Source organism: Anomaloglossus baeobatrachus, chromosome 5 (genome assembly GCF_048569485.1).
Source record: "Anomaloglossus baeobatrachus isolate aAnoBae1 chromosome 5, aAnoBae1.hap1, whole genome shotgun sequence".
Classification (NCBI taxonomy): Eukaryota; Metazoa; Chordata; class Amphibia; order Anura; family Aromobatidae; genus Anomaloglossus; species Anomaloglossus baeobatrachus.
This window is the reverse complement of record NC_134357.1, coordinates 509,409,793-509,430,521: the sequence shown is the minus strand read 5'-3', so window position 1 is coordinate 509,430,521 and position 20,729 is coordinate 509,409,793. Positions and strand designations below refer to the sequence as shown.

General features: G+C 42.1%; 1 protein-coding gene across 1 annotated transcript in view; it reads left to right on the top strand.

Moving 5' to 3' along the window:
* Positions 1–20,729, top strand: part of LOC142312857 (uncharacterized) — a 531,686-nt gene that overhangs the window by 355,793 nt on the left and 155,164 nt on the right. The window contains 1 exon segment of the mRNA XM_075351842.1: positions 18,838–18,928. Coding sequence (XP_075207957.1) covers positions 18,838–18,928 — 91 coding nt within the window.

Below are 20,729 nucleotides of genomic sequence, written 5' to 3'. Positions count from 1 at the left end.
TGTTGAAAAGAACTATGATATTAGCAATCATAAATTGTTGGTAGTCAAATGGGTCTCTAGGAATGGTGTCACTTCCTCGAAGATGCCAAATATAAGGTCACGTTTATTACTGATCACAAAATTTTGACGTATTTTGGGTCAGCCAAAACATTGAATCCTAGACATCTATATGGGCCTTCTTCTCTTGGTTTGATTTTGTAGTGCCTGGAAGAAAAAATATGAAAGCCGATGTTCTATCCTGAGGTTTCTGCACATTCCAAACCACAGACTCAGAATAAGTCTATTTTATCTGAGGGTATAGTTGTGTCAACAGACTCTCTAGCTCTTGATGAGGGAATTAGTAACAATCAAGAATTAGCTCCTGACAATACTCTTTTTCAAAAATTTCTTGTTCCAGCGCATTTTCATCTACGTGTTTCATGATTCTGTCCTTTCAGGTCAACCTGGGATTTGCAATACTATCCAACTAATAACCAGGAATTTATGGTGGCCAACCATTGTAGAGATTGTGGAGAATATGATAATACTTGTGAAATTTGTGCCTGAACAAAAACTCCCAAACCCACCCAGCAGGACTTCACCAGTCCTTTCTCCAAAAACTTCTTGGACCCACTTCTCCATGGATTTCATTACTCATCTCCCACCCTCTGAAGGGAAAACTGTAATTTCGGTAGGGGTGGACAGATTTAGCAAAGTGTAATTTTAAACCCTTGTCTGGGTTGCCAAACTCCCAAACTTTAAGTAAGTTGTTTACCAAACTTGGCATATTGTTTTCGATAGAGGAACTCAGTATGTTTCTAAATTCTGGAGGTCTTCTGTAGTAAAATTAATATTGAATTGTCCTTTTCATCTTCTTATCACTCAGAGACTAAACGTGCCAGCCAAATACTCGAGCAATTTCTACAGTGTTATGTCTCTGGCCATCAGTCTGGCTGGTTAGAATGCTTGCCATGAGCTGAATATCCAGAATCCATTAAAACATTTCCATTCTTCTGTAATTTTGAGTATAATCCACAATTTGGTTCATTTTTGACACTATTATGAATATGTACTTCATTTTATTCTTTTTAATATTTCTCTGGTGTTACTTATCATTCTCTAGTGGTGTTTTTAATGTAAGCCCCCCACCCACAGTCTTATAAAATTCACCGTTTTACTGATGCCCCTCCAGTCCTGTGACGTCATATTGTGCCCATAGCTTCTGACTGGCTAGAACTAAGAAGCTACGTCACAGGCACTCAATGCATCTCTAGGGAAGCCAGAACGAGACTCTCATAGAGATGCATTGAAGAGTGACCTCCGGTGTGGTCCATTAAAAACTGGAGTTTCCGGCTAGACACGTTTCAGAACAGATCGAATGGAGCACTGCAGAAAAATCATGAAGGTGAGTATAAGAGAGGGCTCAGGGGACTTGGATTTAAAGCAGTGCAATAAAAAAACAACTGGATTGGTGCATTAAGGACAGATTGGTTCATAGTATGTATGTCCCACTTAAATCCTATGGTACTTGGATAGATCTTATAAAAGCTGCTGGTTGGTTGTAGATGTAACAAGTAATTGTAAATGTTATAGCTTTATCCATTCCTCTAAAAGCTTTCACAATATTATAACAAGTAGGATATACACTACCAAGGATTTTACAAATTGTGGAATATTTAGAGTGGTGTGTCTTTCTTTGCACATGTAGTTGCCATCTTAACGATTATGGCAAAACAAAATGGCTACTGCCTGGTGTTAATCCATGACAAAGGGATTTAACGTGCACTATTCCGCGGCCCTGTGACGTGATTATGGGCGCCAATAGGTTGTTGTGACAGCCAGGGCTCATCTGTCATGATGTAGTTCCTGTGAGCACCGGCGTTCATAGGAAGACAGCATTAGTACTGATGCCCTGCTCTGAACAGCACGAGAGATCAGGTCTCAGCTTCAAGTCCCATAAAATGACTAGTAAAAATGATAAAAAGTGTGAAAAAAAAAGGTTTTAAAAATAGGAAAAAGTAAAGGCCACCACTACAGTTCTAATCACCCCCCTTTTTCCTCAATTAAAATAAAACAACACAAAAAAAATACACATGTACCGCCCCCGTGCCAGCAGCTGCCGCTGCTCAGATCCGGACCCGCTCTGTGTGTCTGTGGCTCGAGGGATCCTCCGGACCCGGGGGTCACGCGGACACGCCGAATAAAAGGGGGTACGTAGATGTACGGGCTTGGCCATACTAAGTTTTTGACGCCACCCACGGTGTGTGGTGAGGTGGGACACGACCGCTGCTGTTGTGGGGCACCTGGGGGAGATGTAGTAGCAGCTGGATGTTAACCCCTCCGTGGGTAGGGATGGTTGCCCCGGGACCCAGTGTCTTTGTGCAGGGTATAGCGATGGCAAGGGTCGGCGCGCTAGGACAGGTGGGGGAATGTTTGGTTACTCACAGTAAATGAATCACACAAGTCTTTTGGTAAACCAAGGTGCTGGTGGCCGGCCGCCGCAGCCGATTGCATTCAGGTCCCCCACCCGGGCTGGTGGTCGCTGTTCTTTTCCCTCTGCACTTGTCTTGTGTATGGTGGACTGCCTGGTCTGGAACTCAGGAGTCCGCTCCCGGCTGGCTGTGGCCTAAGGAGCCGTGGCTGCAGACGCTGGCCCGTGGGATCTATGGGCCCTGGTGGTGGCCTTATCCCTATTGGTGGGCTGTTGTCTTCTTTAGGGACTTTGGGTGGGACAGGACCTATAATCCTGCCCTCAATCGGTTAATTAGCTAGGCCGCTGGTTTCGGTCCTGGCTTCAGGGTCCGAGTACCCCCTCTGTGCTACAGTTTTCGGGTCAGTTCCCCATGTTGGTACCGGTAGGCTACAACCCTGTCCCGGTCCACCTCGGATCTGCCGAGCCGTCTTCCCGTCTCCTGCTGACGGAGACCACCATCTGCCACCTAGCCAAGGTACCAGGGCTCCGACCCTGGCACCGTTCAACTTGGACTTCCTTTGCTGGAGCTACCCTAGCTCCAGCCCACACTCCTCTCAACTTGAGCTACAAACTTATCTGCTTGCTTTCCCACCCCAGGCTGTCTAGACCCCTATGTGGGCGTTTCCAACCGCCTGGTCCCACCCACTGGTGTGCCTATCTTTCCCTAAAGGGGGGCGACTAGGGTTTCAGGTCGGCTGTGTGTTACCTAGGTGAGTGAAGGTGTTATGCGGGGGCCTATCTGTGACTACCTGGTTTTGCCAGGGCGTCACACACATATTTGGTATTGCTGAGCTCAGAAATACCCTGCCTTGACACCCCTTGCCCCTGATGTAGCTGTTCTAGCGACACGCGTCGGGCCAGGTCTTCCCCTTTATCATGAGTTAAGTATTTGCCATAACAGAAATTGTATTTGCTTGTGATAGTGGATCTGGATTTTTTGACCACTGAGCCAGGCTCCTTTTTGCTCCTTTAAAGCTAAGTTTAGCCATTGTAGCTATTATCTCAAAATGGATTAATGGGCATTGATGTACTGAAATATGTTGATCATTAGGTCACTTAGTCTGTATCTGACTGCTCTACTTTGAACTTCAGTGCTTATCTGATTTGAACTAAACTGCTTGGCTCCTAGGCACTACATGGATTGAATTTTTCTGTGGATCTCTATGGCAATACCTTTATACAGTCAGGGCCAGAAATATTTGGACAGTGACACAAGTTTTGTTATTTTAGCTGTTTACAAAAACATGTTCAGAAATACAATTATATATATAATATGGGCTGAAAGTGCACACTCCCAGCTGCAATATGAGAGTTTTCACATCCAAATCGGAGAAAGGGTTTAGGAATCATAGATCTGTAATGCATAGCCTCCTCTTTTTCAAGGGACCAAAAGTAATTGGACAAGGGACTCTAAGGGCTGCAATTAACTCTGAAGGCGTCTCCCTCATTAACCTGTAATCAATGAAGTAGTTAAAAGGTCTGGGGTTGATTACAGGTGTGTGGTTTTGCATTTGGAAGCTGTTGCTGTGACCAGACAACATGCGGTCTAAGGAACTCTCAATTGAGGTGAAGCAGAACATCCTGAGGCTGAAAAAAAAGAATAAATCCATCAGAGAGATAGCAGACATGCTTGGAGTAGCAAAATCAACAGTCGGGTACATTCTGAGAAAAAAGGAATTGACTGGTGAGCTTGGGAACTCAAAAAGGCCTGGGCGTCCACGGATGACAACAGTGGTGGATGATCGCCGCATACTTTCTTTGGTGAAGAAGAACCCGTTCACAACATCAACTGAAGTCCAGAACACTCTCAGTGAAGTAGGTGTATCTGTCTCTAAGTCAACAGTAAAGAGAAGACTCCATGAAAGTAAATACAAAGGGTTCACATCTAGATGTAAACCATTCATCAATTCCAAAAATAGACAGGCCAGAGTTAAATTTGCTGAAAAACACCTCATGAAGCCAGCTCAGTTCTGGAAAAGTATTCTATGGACAGATGAGACCAAGATCAACCTGTACCAGAATGATGGGAAGAAAAAAGTCTGGAGAAGAAAGGGAACGGCACATGATCCAAGGCACACCACATCCTCTATAAAACATGGTGGAGGCAACGTGATGGCATGGGCATGCATGGCTTTCAATGGCACTGGGTCACTTGTGTTTATTGATGACATAACAGCAGACAAGAGTAGCCGGATGAATTCTGAAGTGTACCGGGATATACTTTCAGCCCAGATTCAGCCAAATGCCGCAAAGTTGATCGGATGGCGCTTCATAGTACAGATGGACAATGACCCCAAGCATACAGCCAAAGCTACCCAGGAGTTCATGAGTGCTAAAAAGTGGAACATTCTGCAATGGCCAAGTCAATCACCAGATCTTAACCCAATTGAGCATGCATTTCACTTGCTCAAATCCAGACTTAAGACGGAAAGACCCACAAACAAGCAAGACCTGAAGGCTGCGGCTGTAAAGGCCTGGCAAAGCATTAAGAAGGAGGAAACCCAGCGTTTGGTGATGTCCATGGGTTCCAGACTTAAGGCAGTGATTACCTCGAAAGGATTCGCAACAAAATATTGAAAATAAAAATATTTTGTTTGGGTTTGATTTGTCCAATTACTTTTGACCTCCTAAAATGTGGAGTGTTTGTAAAGAAATGTGTACAATTCCTACAATTTCTATCAGATATTTTTGTTCAAACCTTCAAATTAAACGTTACAATCTGCACTTGAATTCTGTTGTAGAGGTTTCATTTCAAATCCAATGTGGTGGCATGCAGAGCCCAACTCGCGAAAATTGTGTCACTGTCCAAATATTTCTGGACCTAACTGTATATACCTCTTTAGGAAGACAACTGGTTATTATATGCTGTTTTGGTGTCTCTTCACTTTTTTGTGCACTGTGTTATACTTTATTATTGCTGTTTTTAATATGCTGTACACAAATAAAATTGTTTTTAACTTCCTATATATACCTTTGGAGTGAGTGCCTTTTATGGTCAAGCGTCTTGTTCTCCTTTCTAATATGTGTTCTGCTTGACATGTGCACCCCCCCTTAATAGCCATTATTTAATTTTTTGGCTGTGCATTCTAAAGCTGTTCCCTATGTACAGAAATGCCCGATCTATCAAAGTATAAAATAAATTAATCTAATCAGTAAACGGTGTAATGAGGGAAAAAAATCAGAACACCAGATTTGCATTTTTTGGTTGCCGCAACATTGCAATAGAATGCAATCAGAGGCAAAACATCACATGTACCCAAAAATTGTATAATTAAAAGCATCAGCTCAGGGCGCAAAACATAAGTGTTCACAGCCCCAGATCCTAAAAAATGAGAACACTATGGGTCTTGGAAAAGCACAATTCTTTTTTTTTCTTTTTAACAAAATTTCTGAATTTTTTTTTACCACTTAAAATTAAAAAAAAAAACTATACGTTTGGTATCTCCAAACTCGTACTGACCTGAGGAATCATAATGCCAGGTCAGTTTTACCTCACAGTGAACATGGTACAAAAAACCCCCAAAGTATTGTGCAAATGAACTTTTTTTTTAATTTTCACCGCACTTGGAATTTTTTTTCCTGTTTTCCAGTACACTGTGGTAAAATGAATGGTGTCATTCAAAAGTACAACTTATCCTGCAAAAAAATAAGCCCTTATATAGCAAGATTGACGGAAAAATAAAAAAGTTATGAAGCAGGGGAGGAAAATACAAAAATGAAGAACGGAAAATTGCAAGGTGATGAAGGGGTGAAGGCACCACTCCAGTGTTCAAACACCTCCTCTTTTCTTCCCGCCAAACCCTGGAGAGGAGATTTAAGCAAAGGTATTTGAAGAATTGCTACATACGAATTTGCAATAACATTTTCTTCTAAATCCTCTTACAAAAACTGTGAGAATGAATCCGAAAGAGGAAGAGGTGATGAGCGCGGGTCTCTACAATGAAGCATGGGTTTAGCTTATTGCCTAATGATTCAGAAGTCACATAAAGTACAATGGCGGCTGAAACACGGAGGATCAGACACAGAAACTGTCTAAGGCCTAAAACACACTTCCGCATAAAAAACGTACGTGTCTCCTGTTCCATTTTTCGGGTCCGTGTTCCGTTTTTTATGGGCGTTTCTCCGGTACGTGTGACATCCGTGTGATGGCGTATGCTTGCCGTGTGTGCGTATGGAAAGGCTGTGTATGCGTATGTGTAATGTCCGTGTGAAATGATCCATGTGTGATGCTCAATGTCGTTGATACATGTCGGCTGACCGCAGACAGAGTCGCGCGATGAGAATGAACTCTGGTGAACTTCACCCGACTTCATTGTCATACCGCGGCTCTGTCTGTGTCGCGTCCTGATTAGCGGTCACCCGTGAAAGACTCACAGGTGACCGCTAATCCCCTGAGTGACTGAAGTGAGCAGCGTGATTAGCGCTGCCGTCACTCAGGCTACCTGCGGCCATCTGGAGTCCTCCCCCCCGAGACCACAAGTCACCTGTGACTTCTTCATTGTCACTTGGGCGACTTGCTTTCACAGTTGGAGGATCCAGCGGTGGCCGCGAGTTACCTGAGCGACGTCATCGCTGATCGCGCTACTCACCTGAGTTGCTGCGTGGAGCTGACAGGAGCGGCGGTGTTCTTCTGCAGCTCCTGTCACCTTCATGTAGCAGAGCTGGAAGCGACGCGGGACCTCCGTGGATTACGCCGGACATGGATGGGTTTTTGGGGCTTAATAAAGTGTTAACGAGTGTATTTGTTAGTGTTTATTATTGCAATTAAAGGATTTTTACAGGTGTATGTGTTTAATTACTTTAACTTACAGATTACTCATGGAAGGTATCTCAGGGAGACGCCTGCCATGATTAATCTTGGACTTAGTGGCAGTTATGGGTTGCTGCCATTAACTCCTTATTACCCCAATTGCCAACGCACCAGGGCAATTCGGGATCAGCCGGGTACAGTTCTGGAACTGTCGCATCTAATGGATGCGGCAATTCTGGGCGGCTGCTGGCTGCTATTTTTAGGCTGTGGGGCTCCCCATAACGTGGAGCTCCTCATCCTGAGAATACCAGCCTTCAGACCTATGGCTTTACCCTGGCTAGTATCAAAATTGGGGGGACCGCACGTCGTTTTTTGTAATTAATTATTTATTTAACTGCACAGTATATACCCACCCACCGGCGGCTGTGATTGGTTGCAGTGAGACAGCTGTTACTCAGCGTGTGGGCGTATCTAACTGCAACCAATCATAGGCGTCTGTGGGAGGGGGAAGCAGGGAATAGTAGATTGATTAATGAACGGCCGGCATTTTCAAATTAATTGAAGCCGCTTATCTTTGGCACAGCTGTTTTTCAGCAAGATAGAGAGGGTGCTGCACCACTGTATGTCACTCAGCGATAACGCATGTGTGCTCGTCGAGGGCTGGGAATTACCGTATCCTGAGCGGGGGTGCTCGTCCAGAAGAAAAGTCCAAGTAACGATGGATAAGTGGAGGAAATGAGGGACCGCACTCCGTACCGCTGTGCAGGAATCTTTAGTTTATTAGACGGTGCAGGGTAAAAAGCAGGAGACGAGCTGTGAGCTGGCTCCCAGGTAGAGGACGACAGCCGTTTCGCCTAATTATGGACCTGTGGAAGCCTAATTAATTAGGCGAAACGGCTGTCGTCCTCTACCTGGGAGCCAGCTCACAGCTCGTCTCCTGCTTTTTATCCTGCACCGTCTAATAAACTATAGATTCCTGCACAGCGGCACGGAGTGCGGTCCCTCATTTCCTCAACTTATCCACAGCTGTTTTTCGCCGCGCTGATGATCGGGGATCGGTGAGTATGCGACAGGGGAAGATACAGACCGAGCGCCAAAGGGATGATGACTGAGAACAGCAGAAAAAAAGGTAAGTAGACTGACATTTAACAAAAAAAAAAAAGCCCGACATCGCTCGTTTAAAAACGCACACGGACGGTACGTGCTGAACACGGACATGCTACGTGTGCCGTCCGTGCAGGCACGGACCCATTGACTTTAGCGGGTCCGTGCCTGCGTGCTGACGGCTAAAAACGGACATGTCGGCCGTGTGGAAAAACGCACACACGTACTAACCACACGGACACACGTTCCGTGTGCATACCTCCCAACCGTCCCAGATTCTGCGGGACTGCCACGATTTTAGAGGTGTGTCCCGCACTCCCGCAGCTCACAGCTGATGTCCCGGCTCCTCCCCTCAGTGCAGTGAATAAATTAAATTAAATTATCATCGGCTCTGTATTTTCGGGGCGGCCAGAGTTCGGCCAGGATTCGAACTCGTGGAACTGTGAGCTTTTTGTTGCAAAGGCAGCAGCTTTACCACTGAGCTACTGCCTGTATTGAAACTAATAGGAAGATTTTGTTATCTTGACCTCTATACTGCAGGTGAGACACCAGAAGCAGATTATTCAGCTGCAAAGATGGATGGAGGGATGGATGGATGATAGAGGGAGGGATGAATGGAGGGATAGAGGGAGGGATGGATGGATGATAGAGGGATGAATGGAGGGATAGAGGGAGGGATGGATGGATGATAGAGGGATGAATGGAGGGATAGAGGGAGGGATGGATGATACAGGGATGAATGGAGGGATGAATGGAGGAATGAATGGAGGGATAGAGGGATGGATGGAAGATAGAGGGATGAATGGAGGGATGAATGTAGGGATAGAGGGAGGGATGGATGGATGATAGAGGGAGGGATAGAGGGAGGGATGGATTGATGATAGAGGGATGAATGGAGGGATAGAGGGAGGGATGGATGGATGATAGAGGGATGAATGGAGGGATAGAGGGAGGGATGGATGGATGATAGAGCGATGAATGGAGGGATAGAGGGAGGGATGAATGGAGGGATGAATGGAGGGATAGAGAGAGGGATGGATGGATGATAGAGGGATGAATGGAGGGATGAATAGAGGGATGAATGGAGGGATGAATGGAGGGATAGAGGGAGGGATAGAGGGAGGGATGGATGGATGATAGTGGGATGGATGGATGATAGAGGGATGGATGATAGAGGGATATATAGATACACGACAGATAATAGATAGATAGAGATAGAATCATAGATAGATAGAATCATAGATAGATAGATAGAATCATAGATAGATAGAATCATAGATAGAATCATAGATAGATAGATAGAATTATAGATAGAATCATAGATAGATAGATAGAATCATAGATAGATAGAATCATAGATAGAATCATAGATAGGATCATAGATAGAGAGATAGATAGAATCATAGATAGATAGATAGATAGAATCATAGATAGGATCACAGATAGAGAGATAGATAGAATCATAGATAGATGGATAGATTGAATCATAGATAGTTAGATAGATAGAATCATAGATAGATAGAATCATAGATAGATAGAATCATAGATAGATAGAGGGATAGAGATAGATAGATAGAGGGATAGATATAGATAGATAGATAGATAAATAGATAAATACTGTATCTTAATGTAGGTGAAGGAAAGAGTCAGATTCATTTGTTCCCATAAAACTACTATAAAGAAATGAGGAAAAAAATACAAATACAATTTTTTTATTTTTTATTTTCACCACCTTGGATTCAAACCAGCAACGTTCAAAACTTGTGTTCAGCAGCCTCCTAGCTGCTCTAGCTGTTGAGCCACTAGGATTGATGATGTCAGAGGGAGGATTTTACATACATGAACCTACAATGCAGCCTCTTACACAGCAGATTACACAGGACACAGCTCCATTGTACACTGCAGTGTCTCTATCTCCTGTATTCTAGAGAGAGAGGAAAAGAGGATTTTTTTTCTTCTAATAAAGTTACTAAAAATAATAAAAAAAATAGAATAATGTAATTTTACTTTTTTATAAAATAATAAAGATCACAAATCAGCAAATCACATGGACATATTTGGTGTCCCTGTAATCGTAATGACCCGAATAACGCAGTGATCAGGTTATTTATGGGGATCGGTAAATGGCGGGAAAAAAATGGCGCAATTTATTATTTTTCTTTATTAAAACCCATAAAAAATGTTATAAAAATGGATCACTGAGGCCGTGTTCACACACAGGGCAAATGCTGCATTTTTCTGCAGGTGTCCGCGCCACGAGCGCAATAACAATCTTCTCTGATTATTGCGTGTTTGCGGTATTTTTTATGCATTATCTTTTTATTTGATACATGTTTGTTGCTGATGTGAATCCTGAAGCTTATAAAGAAAGAAACACCAAATGCGTACAGTTCAGCGGCGTCTTTCCACGCACCAGGGGCGGAGATTTCAGGACGTCTCATCCACTTTGCTTGGATATTTAGTCCGTGTTCCCATGTAGTGTAAATGGTGCATTTTTTTCTGCTTTTTTTTGCACATTTATTCTGCTGTGTTTAATTGTCCAAGTAAAGTGTATGTGGTTCCATGAAAAGACGCCGCTGAATTCTGCAGTTTTCGGGGGGGGGGGGGGGGTTTCTCTGGAGGTTTCTATGTGGAGCTTAAAAAAATGCAGGAAAAAGCTTCTCTGTACAATAAAAACACTAAGGCTATGTGTCCACGGTAGAATGTACCTGCGGATTTTTCTGCATGAAAATCCGCGACTTTCGCGGCAAATCCGCACCTTTTTTTGCTGCGGATTTGCCGCGGATTTACCACGGATTTACCGCGAATTTGCCGCGGATTTTGATGCGGATTTTTTTTTTTCCCCCCATTCTATACCCAAAATCCACACCAAAATCCGCAACAATTATTGACATGCTGCAGATTTTTCCGAATCAAAATCCGCGGCAAATCCGCCGCGGAAAAATCCGCAGCATGGACACAGCATTTCCAAAATGCCATTGAAATGGCTTGGAAGTGCCGCTGCTGCAGATTTTCGGAAAATCCGCGGTAAATCCGCGGCAAATCCGCGGCAAAATCCGCAGCGTGGGCACATAGCCTTAAAACGCAGATTCACATCTGAACGAAAAACACATTAAATAATGGAGAAAAGGCAGAAAAAATGCAGCAAAAATGGAAAAAACAGAGAAGATTGTTATTGTGTAGTTTGGTGCAGACAGAAACAAAAAGAAACAGAATTTATGCAACGTTTGAACACAGATTGATAAGCACAAATAAGCAATGTCATATAGTGACACAGAAATATAAAAAAATTCTGACTGCTATGAATATGAATGAACAGTCTGGGACATCTGCTGAATGACCCTTACTGCCAAATGGGTGTGGCTAGGGGCGTGGTCAAAAGTTGCCCCTCTTTCCTTTCTTGAAAAGTTGGGAGGTATGCGTGTGGTTTTACGTGTGTGTGCCTTCTATCATAGGGTAACATTTGTCAACATGTCTCCATGTCTCTGGTACGTGCAAAAACGTACCAAACACGTACTGGAGGCACGGATGTGTGTCGCAGGCCTAACACACTACTTCCTGAGCCAAAGGGGTAACATTTCTCATCAGGAGCCCATACATTCTAGGCTCAACGTTCTGCACACACTGAGGAGCTGATCATGTGACCCCCTGACTCCTCCCCTCCATGTGACATCATCACAGGTCCTGTAAACACAGAATAGCATCAGTGTGCGGCTCTGCAGGAGGAGGGATGTGCAGAATGCAGATTCCCCAGTACTGGGCGCAGGGGGCATTAACCCCTTCAGTGCTGAGCCCATGATAAATCTCTGTGTGTGACTATAGGTGGATTGTGTGTTATACCGGGGGCAGGACGGGGCCAGGACGGGGCCAGGACTGGATGTAGTGATCATGTGAAGCCGGTAACAGCTCCGGAGATTTCTTACATGGGATCTTTCTGATGTTACATCGTCATCTTCTCCTCATTCAGGTCCCTACAATATCGGATCCTCTCAGATCTTCCATGTAAGAGAATTTTCCTGATTGACCCATCAAGGATGGACAGGGACATGGAGAAGATGGCGGAGAGGATATTACACCTCACCCTAGAGATCCTCTTCCGGCTTACTGGAGAGGTGAGAGATTCTGATGACGTCACATTACATCATTCTTATCTATGGGAATAACAGATGGACAGAACTGGAGAGGTGAGGACTCTGGAAATGTCTGTAGTGAGATTTATTAATGTGTCTCTCCATAACCAGGATTACACAGTAGTGAAGAAGACCTCTAGTGAGCGCTGTCAGGACCCTGTGTCTGAGGAATGGGGAAGACCCCTGAGCCCAATCACGGGGCCTCCACCTCACCCCCTGATACATGAGGACATCAATGAGCAGAAGATCCTAGAACTCACCTACAAGATGATTGAGCTGCTGACTGGAGAGGTGACACTGCTGGGAATGCTGGGACATTATACAGTAATGCTATGAAGGAATCGGGGGATGACGGTATCATTGTATGTGTCAGGTTCCTATAAGGTGTCAGGACGTCACCGTCTATTTCTCTATGGAGGAGTGGGAGTATTTAGAAGGACATAAAGATCTGTACAAGGACGTCATGATGGCCGTTCCCCAGCCCCTCACATCACCAGGTAATAGACAGGACTAAATACACACGGCTATAATTATCTGTATGTAAAGAATGAATTCAGTCCCTGTATGTGTTTCCTCCAGTTCTATCCAGTGAGAGGATAACACCAGAGAAATGTCCCCGTCCTCTTCTTCCACAGGACTGTAAACAAGAAAATCCCGATGTTCCTCAGGATGATCAGGTAGATGGAGAGCAGGTGTCATGAAATCTCCCTATGATGTGTAGATGGCTGTGAAGGTCTTGTGTTCAGTCTTGTTGTATCCCTCAGTATTAGTGATGAGCGAGTACTAAAAAGCTCGGGTGCTCAAGGCTCGGGCCGAGCATCCCAAGATACTCGTGTACTCGGCCCGAGCACCGAGCCCAATGTTATCCTATGGGGGACCCGAGTATTATTCTGAAATGACCACCGGCAGCATGTAGAAACCATAAAACTGTAAATTAAAAAAAAAAAACGTGCGTGTGTGTGTAAGCGTGCATATATATATACACGCGGAGTGGAGTGCGGGAGGGGCCGTAGCCGAGCGGGGAAGTGTCGGGCTAAAGGCACGGTCATGCTGTGAGGGCCGGCCAATCACTGCAATTCCACAACAGGGCTGTGGCATTGCAGTGGTCTGCCAGCCAATCCCTGCATAAGGGCTGGCTCTAAAAAGAGCGCCAACATGAAGACCACGAGTACAGCACGAGTATTGCGAGATTACTCGGTCCCCGCCGAGTAGCCCGAGTACAGTGATACTCGTGCGAGTACCGAGTAGTAACAAGCATACTCGCTCATCACTACTCAGTATTATACAATGAACAGAGAATTTATTAGAGACACCAGTCCTTTTCTGATATAAACTTTCCTAAACTGAAATTTAACCAGTAACACTGGAAATGTAAATCCAGTGATCAGTTTTCTGTGGATTGCTTGCAGTGTGAATCTATATTATAATAGGATAATAAAGTGATCGAATTTCAACATGTGGTACATACAATGGTGTGGAGATTACACCATGTTCCAAATTATTATGCATTATTATGAAAATGTTATTTTTCTCTGAGTTTCCTAAATGGTTGATGTAAATGAGTCAGTATAGTGTAAAAATCATCAACCATTAGAGGATAAATCACATTTTATTAGACAAATCTCCCAATGATATCAGTATATTTTTTCAAAACTAAAAAACCCTCAGAAATCCTCTGTTCCAAACAGGGTGGATAAAAATCAATGTTTTTTTTAAAAAAAAATCAAAAAAATCGGATTTTTTTTATTTAAATCGGATTTTTTTTATTTAAATCGGATTTTTTTCAATAAACTGCTTTTTGAGGAAATTATTTTACCATCCAAAGGTTCTTCCATCATGAGATAAAGCTGAGTTGTTTAACTCAGTAGAATAAAGGCTGTATATGTGTAACATTCACAATGCCATGCTCTTCCAGAGGTTTCTGTAGGATTAGTGGGCAGTTTCTCTCCTATATTATCACAGACGCTCGCTTTACTTACGCAGTTCTCAAAACTGAATTTGACTCCGCAGAGGTCCCAGCCTCTTCTTCACAGCAAAAATATTACAACATGAACAGAGTTGAGAAAAAGACCTTAATCCTATTGTTCTACAAACCTATGAATACAGAATCAACCCCTTCAGTGCCAAGGCCAAGAAGTTAGACAATATGTTTCTGATTGTTTGGAGTGGAATAGATCTGCACAACACAAGAAGAATGTGAATCTAAGTGTGAAGAGGAGGAGGAAGGGCAAGCAGACAAGAAAATGAAAGTGAAACTTTGGGCATAATACTGCAGCATAGCCACAGACAGACAAGTCTGGATCTGTTTGTGTGTACGATCTGAGGTTTATTCCATTCTTTCCTTATAATGGCATCAGGCCGTAAAAGAGACCCAGTTTGGGAATATTTTAATGAAGCTCCTTCGCCTATCGGTAAGGCAGGCATGCGTGCAAATTGCAAATGATGCAACAAAGAGATGCAAGGCCTGGTGGCGCGAATGAGGCAACATCATGAGAAGTGCGGTGATGAAGATGACCAAAGAAACACTTCTGAACAGGCAGGATCTTCAGGTTGGTAAACATTTTTATTGAATCCTATTTCTAAAGACTGAACTGTCATGTGTGAGAAAAATTATATTTCTTATTATTACTGCATGTTACTGTCATTTGGTACAGTTATGAAGAAAAACAAATATTCCTTTTGGGGCAGGGGCAGTGATGTGTTGTGTACAATAAGCAGAAATTGTATAATAAACAAAATAACAGCATTGACTTTTTTTTGTTTAGGGGAATTCATGGATTCTGGAAACTATCCACCTCCAAGATCACCATCATCCTGTTCTACAGTTTCAGAGTTATCCATCCAGGATAGTGCTTCATTAGCAGCAGCATCATCATCAGACACCCACAGCCACATATCACCATCACCCAAAAGGAAGAAAAAACCTTTACCTCCTGGAACCACCATAGATAGGTTTGTGATAAGAACTAGCAGATTAGAAAAAGAGTTGATTGATGAAAAAATTGCCCAGTTTATTTATGCAACAAACTCTTCTTTCCGTCTGACTGAGAACCCACATTTCATTAATATGGTTCAGTCACTGAGACCAGGATACAGTCCACCCAGCAGAGCTGATGTTGCAGGGAAACTGCTGGATCAAGTGTATGACAGAGAAATGGAGCAATGTGCAACAGCTCTGGAGGGTAAAATTGTTAACCTAAGTATTGATGGGTGGAGTAATGTCCACAATGATCCTATTGTATGTGCTTGTATAACAACAGAAGAAGGTAAAGTCTTCCTTGCACAAACAACTGCTACGTCAGGAAATGCACACACAGCAGAATACTTACAAGAAGTGGCAGTAAAAGCTATAACGACATGTGAACAAAAATTCAAATGTCTAGTACGCAGTTTGGTCACTGACAATGCTGCAAACGTATCCAAGATGAGAAGAGATTTAGAAGAGCAGGGAGGGAATACAAAGCTGCTAATAACATATGGTTGCAGTGCTCATTTGCTGCACCTCTTAGCCAAAGACTTAAGTGTTCCAGAAATAAAGTCTAATGTTGTTGAAATTGCTAAATACTTCCGTAATAATCATTTTGCTGCAGCAGCTCTGAAAAGGATGGGTAGAACCAAGCTAACGATCCCACAAGATGTTAGATGGAACTCTGTGGTGGACTGTTTTGAGCAGTATATCAAAAACTGGCCTATTCTGATGACACTTTGTGAAGAAAATCGAGATAAAATAGATGGCACTGTCACGGCCAAAATCCTCAACATTGGGCTTAAGAGAAATGTTGATCATATGCTGAGCTTCCTGAAACCCATCTCTCAAGCTTTAAACAAAATACAGAAAAATAGCTGTTTTATTGCGGATGTTGTTGAAATTTGGAAGGAACTGAGTGAACACTTAAAAACAGAACTACACATGGACAGAATTAAATTACAAGCAGTAAACAAACGAATGGGACAAGCACTGACTCCAGCTCATTTTTTGGCAAATATTGTCAATATCCAATATCGGGGTCAAAACCTAAGTGCTGAGGAAGAGGAGTTAGCTATGACATGGGTATCCAGCAATCATCCATCTTTAATGCCAACTATAATAAACTTCAGAGCTAAGGGGGAACCATTCAAGAAATATATGTTTGCTGAAGATATTTTAAGGAAGGTCACACCAGTAAACTGGTGGAAGTCACTTAAGCGCTTGGATATAGAGACTGTTTAAGTAATGATTTCACTTTTAACAGCAGTAGCTTCTTCTGCAGGCGTTGAAAGAATATTCTCTTCCTTTGGACTCATTCATTCTAAATTGAGAAATCGGTTGGGACCCAATAAAGCAGGAAAGCTTGTTTTTCTTTTCCAGATTATGAATAGGAACAAAGAAGAAGATGATGATGATGAAGATGACGACAAGTGAGCTACAGAGGACAGCAGGGACAGTAGTATTTAAGTTTTTTATGTGTCGGCTGGGCTGACAGTCTAAGTTTCTTAAAATATATATATATTTTGTTTAGCCAAATTAGTTAACAAACATGGATGTTTGTTTAAGCAAATAACTTATGCTGTAATTTTGTTATTGTTTCAGTTGAATAAATATATTTAAATTGTTATTAAGGTCAGGATTATTTTTCTCCTTCCTAAGTACAACAGAACAGTGGTGTCCAAATATGAATGATTAACCCATTAACCTGGGGAGAAAAAAGTAATATAAAAAGTGATTCTAAAAATCTTCATCTACTTGCATGTTAAAGTAGCAAGAACTAGCTTAGGTAGAAACTTTGATTTAAATCACTGATTTAAATCAAGCCTTACTGACTAGTGATTTAAATCGTGATTTAAATCAGTTAGATTTAAATCAAATACACCCTGGTTCCAAATGATTATGCACAAGAGTTTCCAAACATTTTATTGGTTGTAAACAACAAAAAATGATTATTTGTTACATTTTCAGCATTATGAGGTCACATTTACTGAAATCTAAAGCTGTTTCCAATTGTAAACATCTCATCAGGCCACGTTACATGTTAAGATATGAGCCTTCTTTGATTTCACCTTCACAATTGTTGCATCCCTTGAATTTGTGAATTGTTGGATAGTTTCTGCTTGAATTTATTTGCTTTGCTGTTTTGATGTGACCTGCCTCCCATTCTCACATATATTTTTCTTGAGGATACTCCAAAGGTTCTCAACAGGGTTGAAGTCAAGGCGGACTGGTGGCCACACCATGAGTTTCTCTCCTTTTATGTCCTTAACACCAGATGACTCAGAGGCTTTATTTGCAGCATAAGATGGTGCATTGTCAGTATGAAGATGATTTTGCTACAGATGGGACAGTTCTTTTTGTACTATGGAAGAAAACTGTCTGTCAGAAACTGTATATACTTTGCTGATGTCATTTTCACACCTCCATGAACCCTAAAGGGGCCTACCTGTTCTTTCCCCATGATTCATGCCCAAAACATGACTCTGTCTTGTTGGGATATGATGACCAACCTCCAACCATCCTTTACTCCATCCATCGAGATCATCAAGGAGTTTAGGTGAAAAACAAAATATTAAATCTTTTTGACAGTGAAATTCAATTTGCATAATAATTTGGAACGCAGTGTATACTGAGAGTATTGTGATCAATGGAAAAACATCCAGGGAAAGCAGATCTTAAGAATATACGTAACTCATCAGAGGAAAGAGTGACAGGAGTCCACCAACAATCATCCTGAAGAACAGTCGGTGCAAAGTCTTGTACTGCAACTGAAGACAATGCTGATGATACAGCTAAGGTGTCTGAATGAACAACTCTTCAGCTCAGGAGCCTACCTAGGGCTTACAGGAAATCAATTTCATCCCCATGGCAGAAGGACATTTACATCAGGACAATGCTCAATGCCACAATGGTTGACTAGTCATGGACTTCTTTCAAGAACATGACAGTATGTTTTATCTTGCTCTATGATCTCCAGATCTTAACCCTATGGAACATCTCCAGGACGAGATTGTTCTGAGAAAGTCAGCGCTTCTATCTAATTTGTGGCAACTGTAAAAAAGCTGTCCTGTCATCAAGGACCAATATTCCTGCAGAACGATAAACACAGACTGGAACTGATGATATAGAATTGCTTTAGTTCTGAAGACCAAAGGTGAATGTACACTCTACTAGATGGGTGTCTGTAATAATGTGACCACTCAGTGTATGGTTTTTATTTGGTGGAGATGACAGGATAAAGCTGATCATAGACATTAGATGTTGTCTGGATCTTATCACAATTTCTGGAGACTGCTGGTTGTAATTGCGAGCCGGCAGGTTGGATTATACAGAAGACCTGCAGCTCTATGATAACTACTGCTGTGATGCCATTTGTGGTAATCATGTGTATTAAAAATCTTTTCTGTCTGTGACTGTACAATATTTGTTTCAGGGTGAAGATCTGACCCATATTAATACTACAGAGACATATGTGAGGGGTGATGAGCGGTGTAAAGAGGAGATTCCTACAGATAACCGCACAGGTGAGTAGAAATCATTAAAATCAGAGAAGTCACAGATTCTAATTAGTCATAGGCTTGTAGAAATATGTGCTTGATTCAGATTACGTCCTACTCTGCCATGAGTTCCAGCCTCTGGCTATTTAACCTTCTAAATGCCGCAATCAATAACGATCGCAATCCCATAGTGCAGTGAGATTCCGAAAAAGGTCATACCAGTTTGTCCAGGTGACTATGCGTGCACAGATGTCCCACATAATCACCACCAAGAGCTCAGATTAACAGATAGCCAATCTGATGCTGTGACAGCCAGCACCACACCCTTTTAAAACCCTCAATACCGATTGCGGAATTAAAAAGATTGTGAAAGGGAAGGGGCTCCCTCTCTCATCTTATTGGCATTGTAATCGTTCTGACCTGAAGGATCGGGCTGCTAGGTCAGTTTTTCAATTTAATGAATGAAGTGATAACAAAACCTCAAAAATAATTGCAAAATCATATTTTATTTCACTATTTCAGCATAATTGGAAATCTACTTAGTGTTTTCCAGTTTGTTGTTTGGTAAAATGAATGGTGTCATTCACAGCTGAAATTCATCCCACAAAAAAAAAAGAATCTGGCTCTCATGGTTACAGAAATGGAATAATAAGAAGGGCAAGAAAAAAATGAAGATGCAAAAAAGAAAATGTCACAAAGGGTTAATACAAACATGAGTAAAATAAAACTACAACTTGTTTTTTATTTCGTAATTCCACATTGAAAACCTTCTACACATTGTGGATGACAACAATAAAGAATGGTGAGCAAAATGGGGGCTGTCATGGTTGTAGGAAACAAAATGATCAGTAATTGTACTTACTAGTTTAATTAATGTCCCCAAACTTCTATATCCACATCTACAGCTGGTGAAATAAGTAATGAACACGTCATCAATTTCCTAAGTAAATTCATTTCTAAAGTTACCATTGACAAGAATTTTTTTACCAGATGTCGATAACAACCTATCCAATCTACACAGGCAAAGAAATCAAACCATAGATGTCCATAAATTATGTGTAATAATGAGAAATAATAGAATGAAAAAGTATTGAACACATGAAGAAAGAGAGTTGCAAAAAGCCATGGAAAGTCATGACACCAGCTAATATCTATAGTTAATTTGAAAGCAATCCATCAGATGCTTCGCAGGAACTTAAAGGGAATCAATCACCAGGATTTTTGTATATAACCTAAAGCCAGTGCTATACTGGCACTATCAGACTGAATCTATACATATCTTTAGTGGTCAGCTCGAATGTTTAAGTTTTGAAATCCAAAAAAGTAAACTTTATATAATGAGCTGCTTCTTGAGGGCAGTTGCATTGGAGCAGATCATATATTCATAGTTATCCCCTCCCCCTGTTTGAATTAGCATAAACATTATACAAACTATTCACTTTGTGGAAGGACCTGTGTGAGGTCATACCCATGTGACCAGAAGGGGCGGGGCCTCAGCCACCAAGGCTGTATACCAGGTCACATGGGTACAGTATGACCTCACACAGGTCCTTCCACAGACAAAGTGAGTCGTTTGTATAATACTTATGCTAATTTTAACAGTGGGAGAAGATAACTATGAATATATGATCTGCTCCAGTGCAATTGTCACTCAACAAGCAGCTCATTTTATAAACTTTAATTTTTTGTATTTCAAAACCTATACATCCGAGCTGACCACTACAGGTATGTATAGAATCAGCCTGATAGTGCCAGTATAGCACTGGCTTTAGCTTATATACGAAAATTTTGGTGATTGGTTCCCTTTAAGCAGTGTGGAAGGATAAAA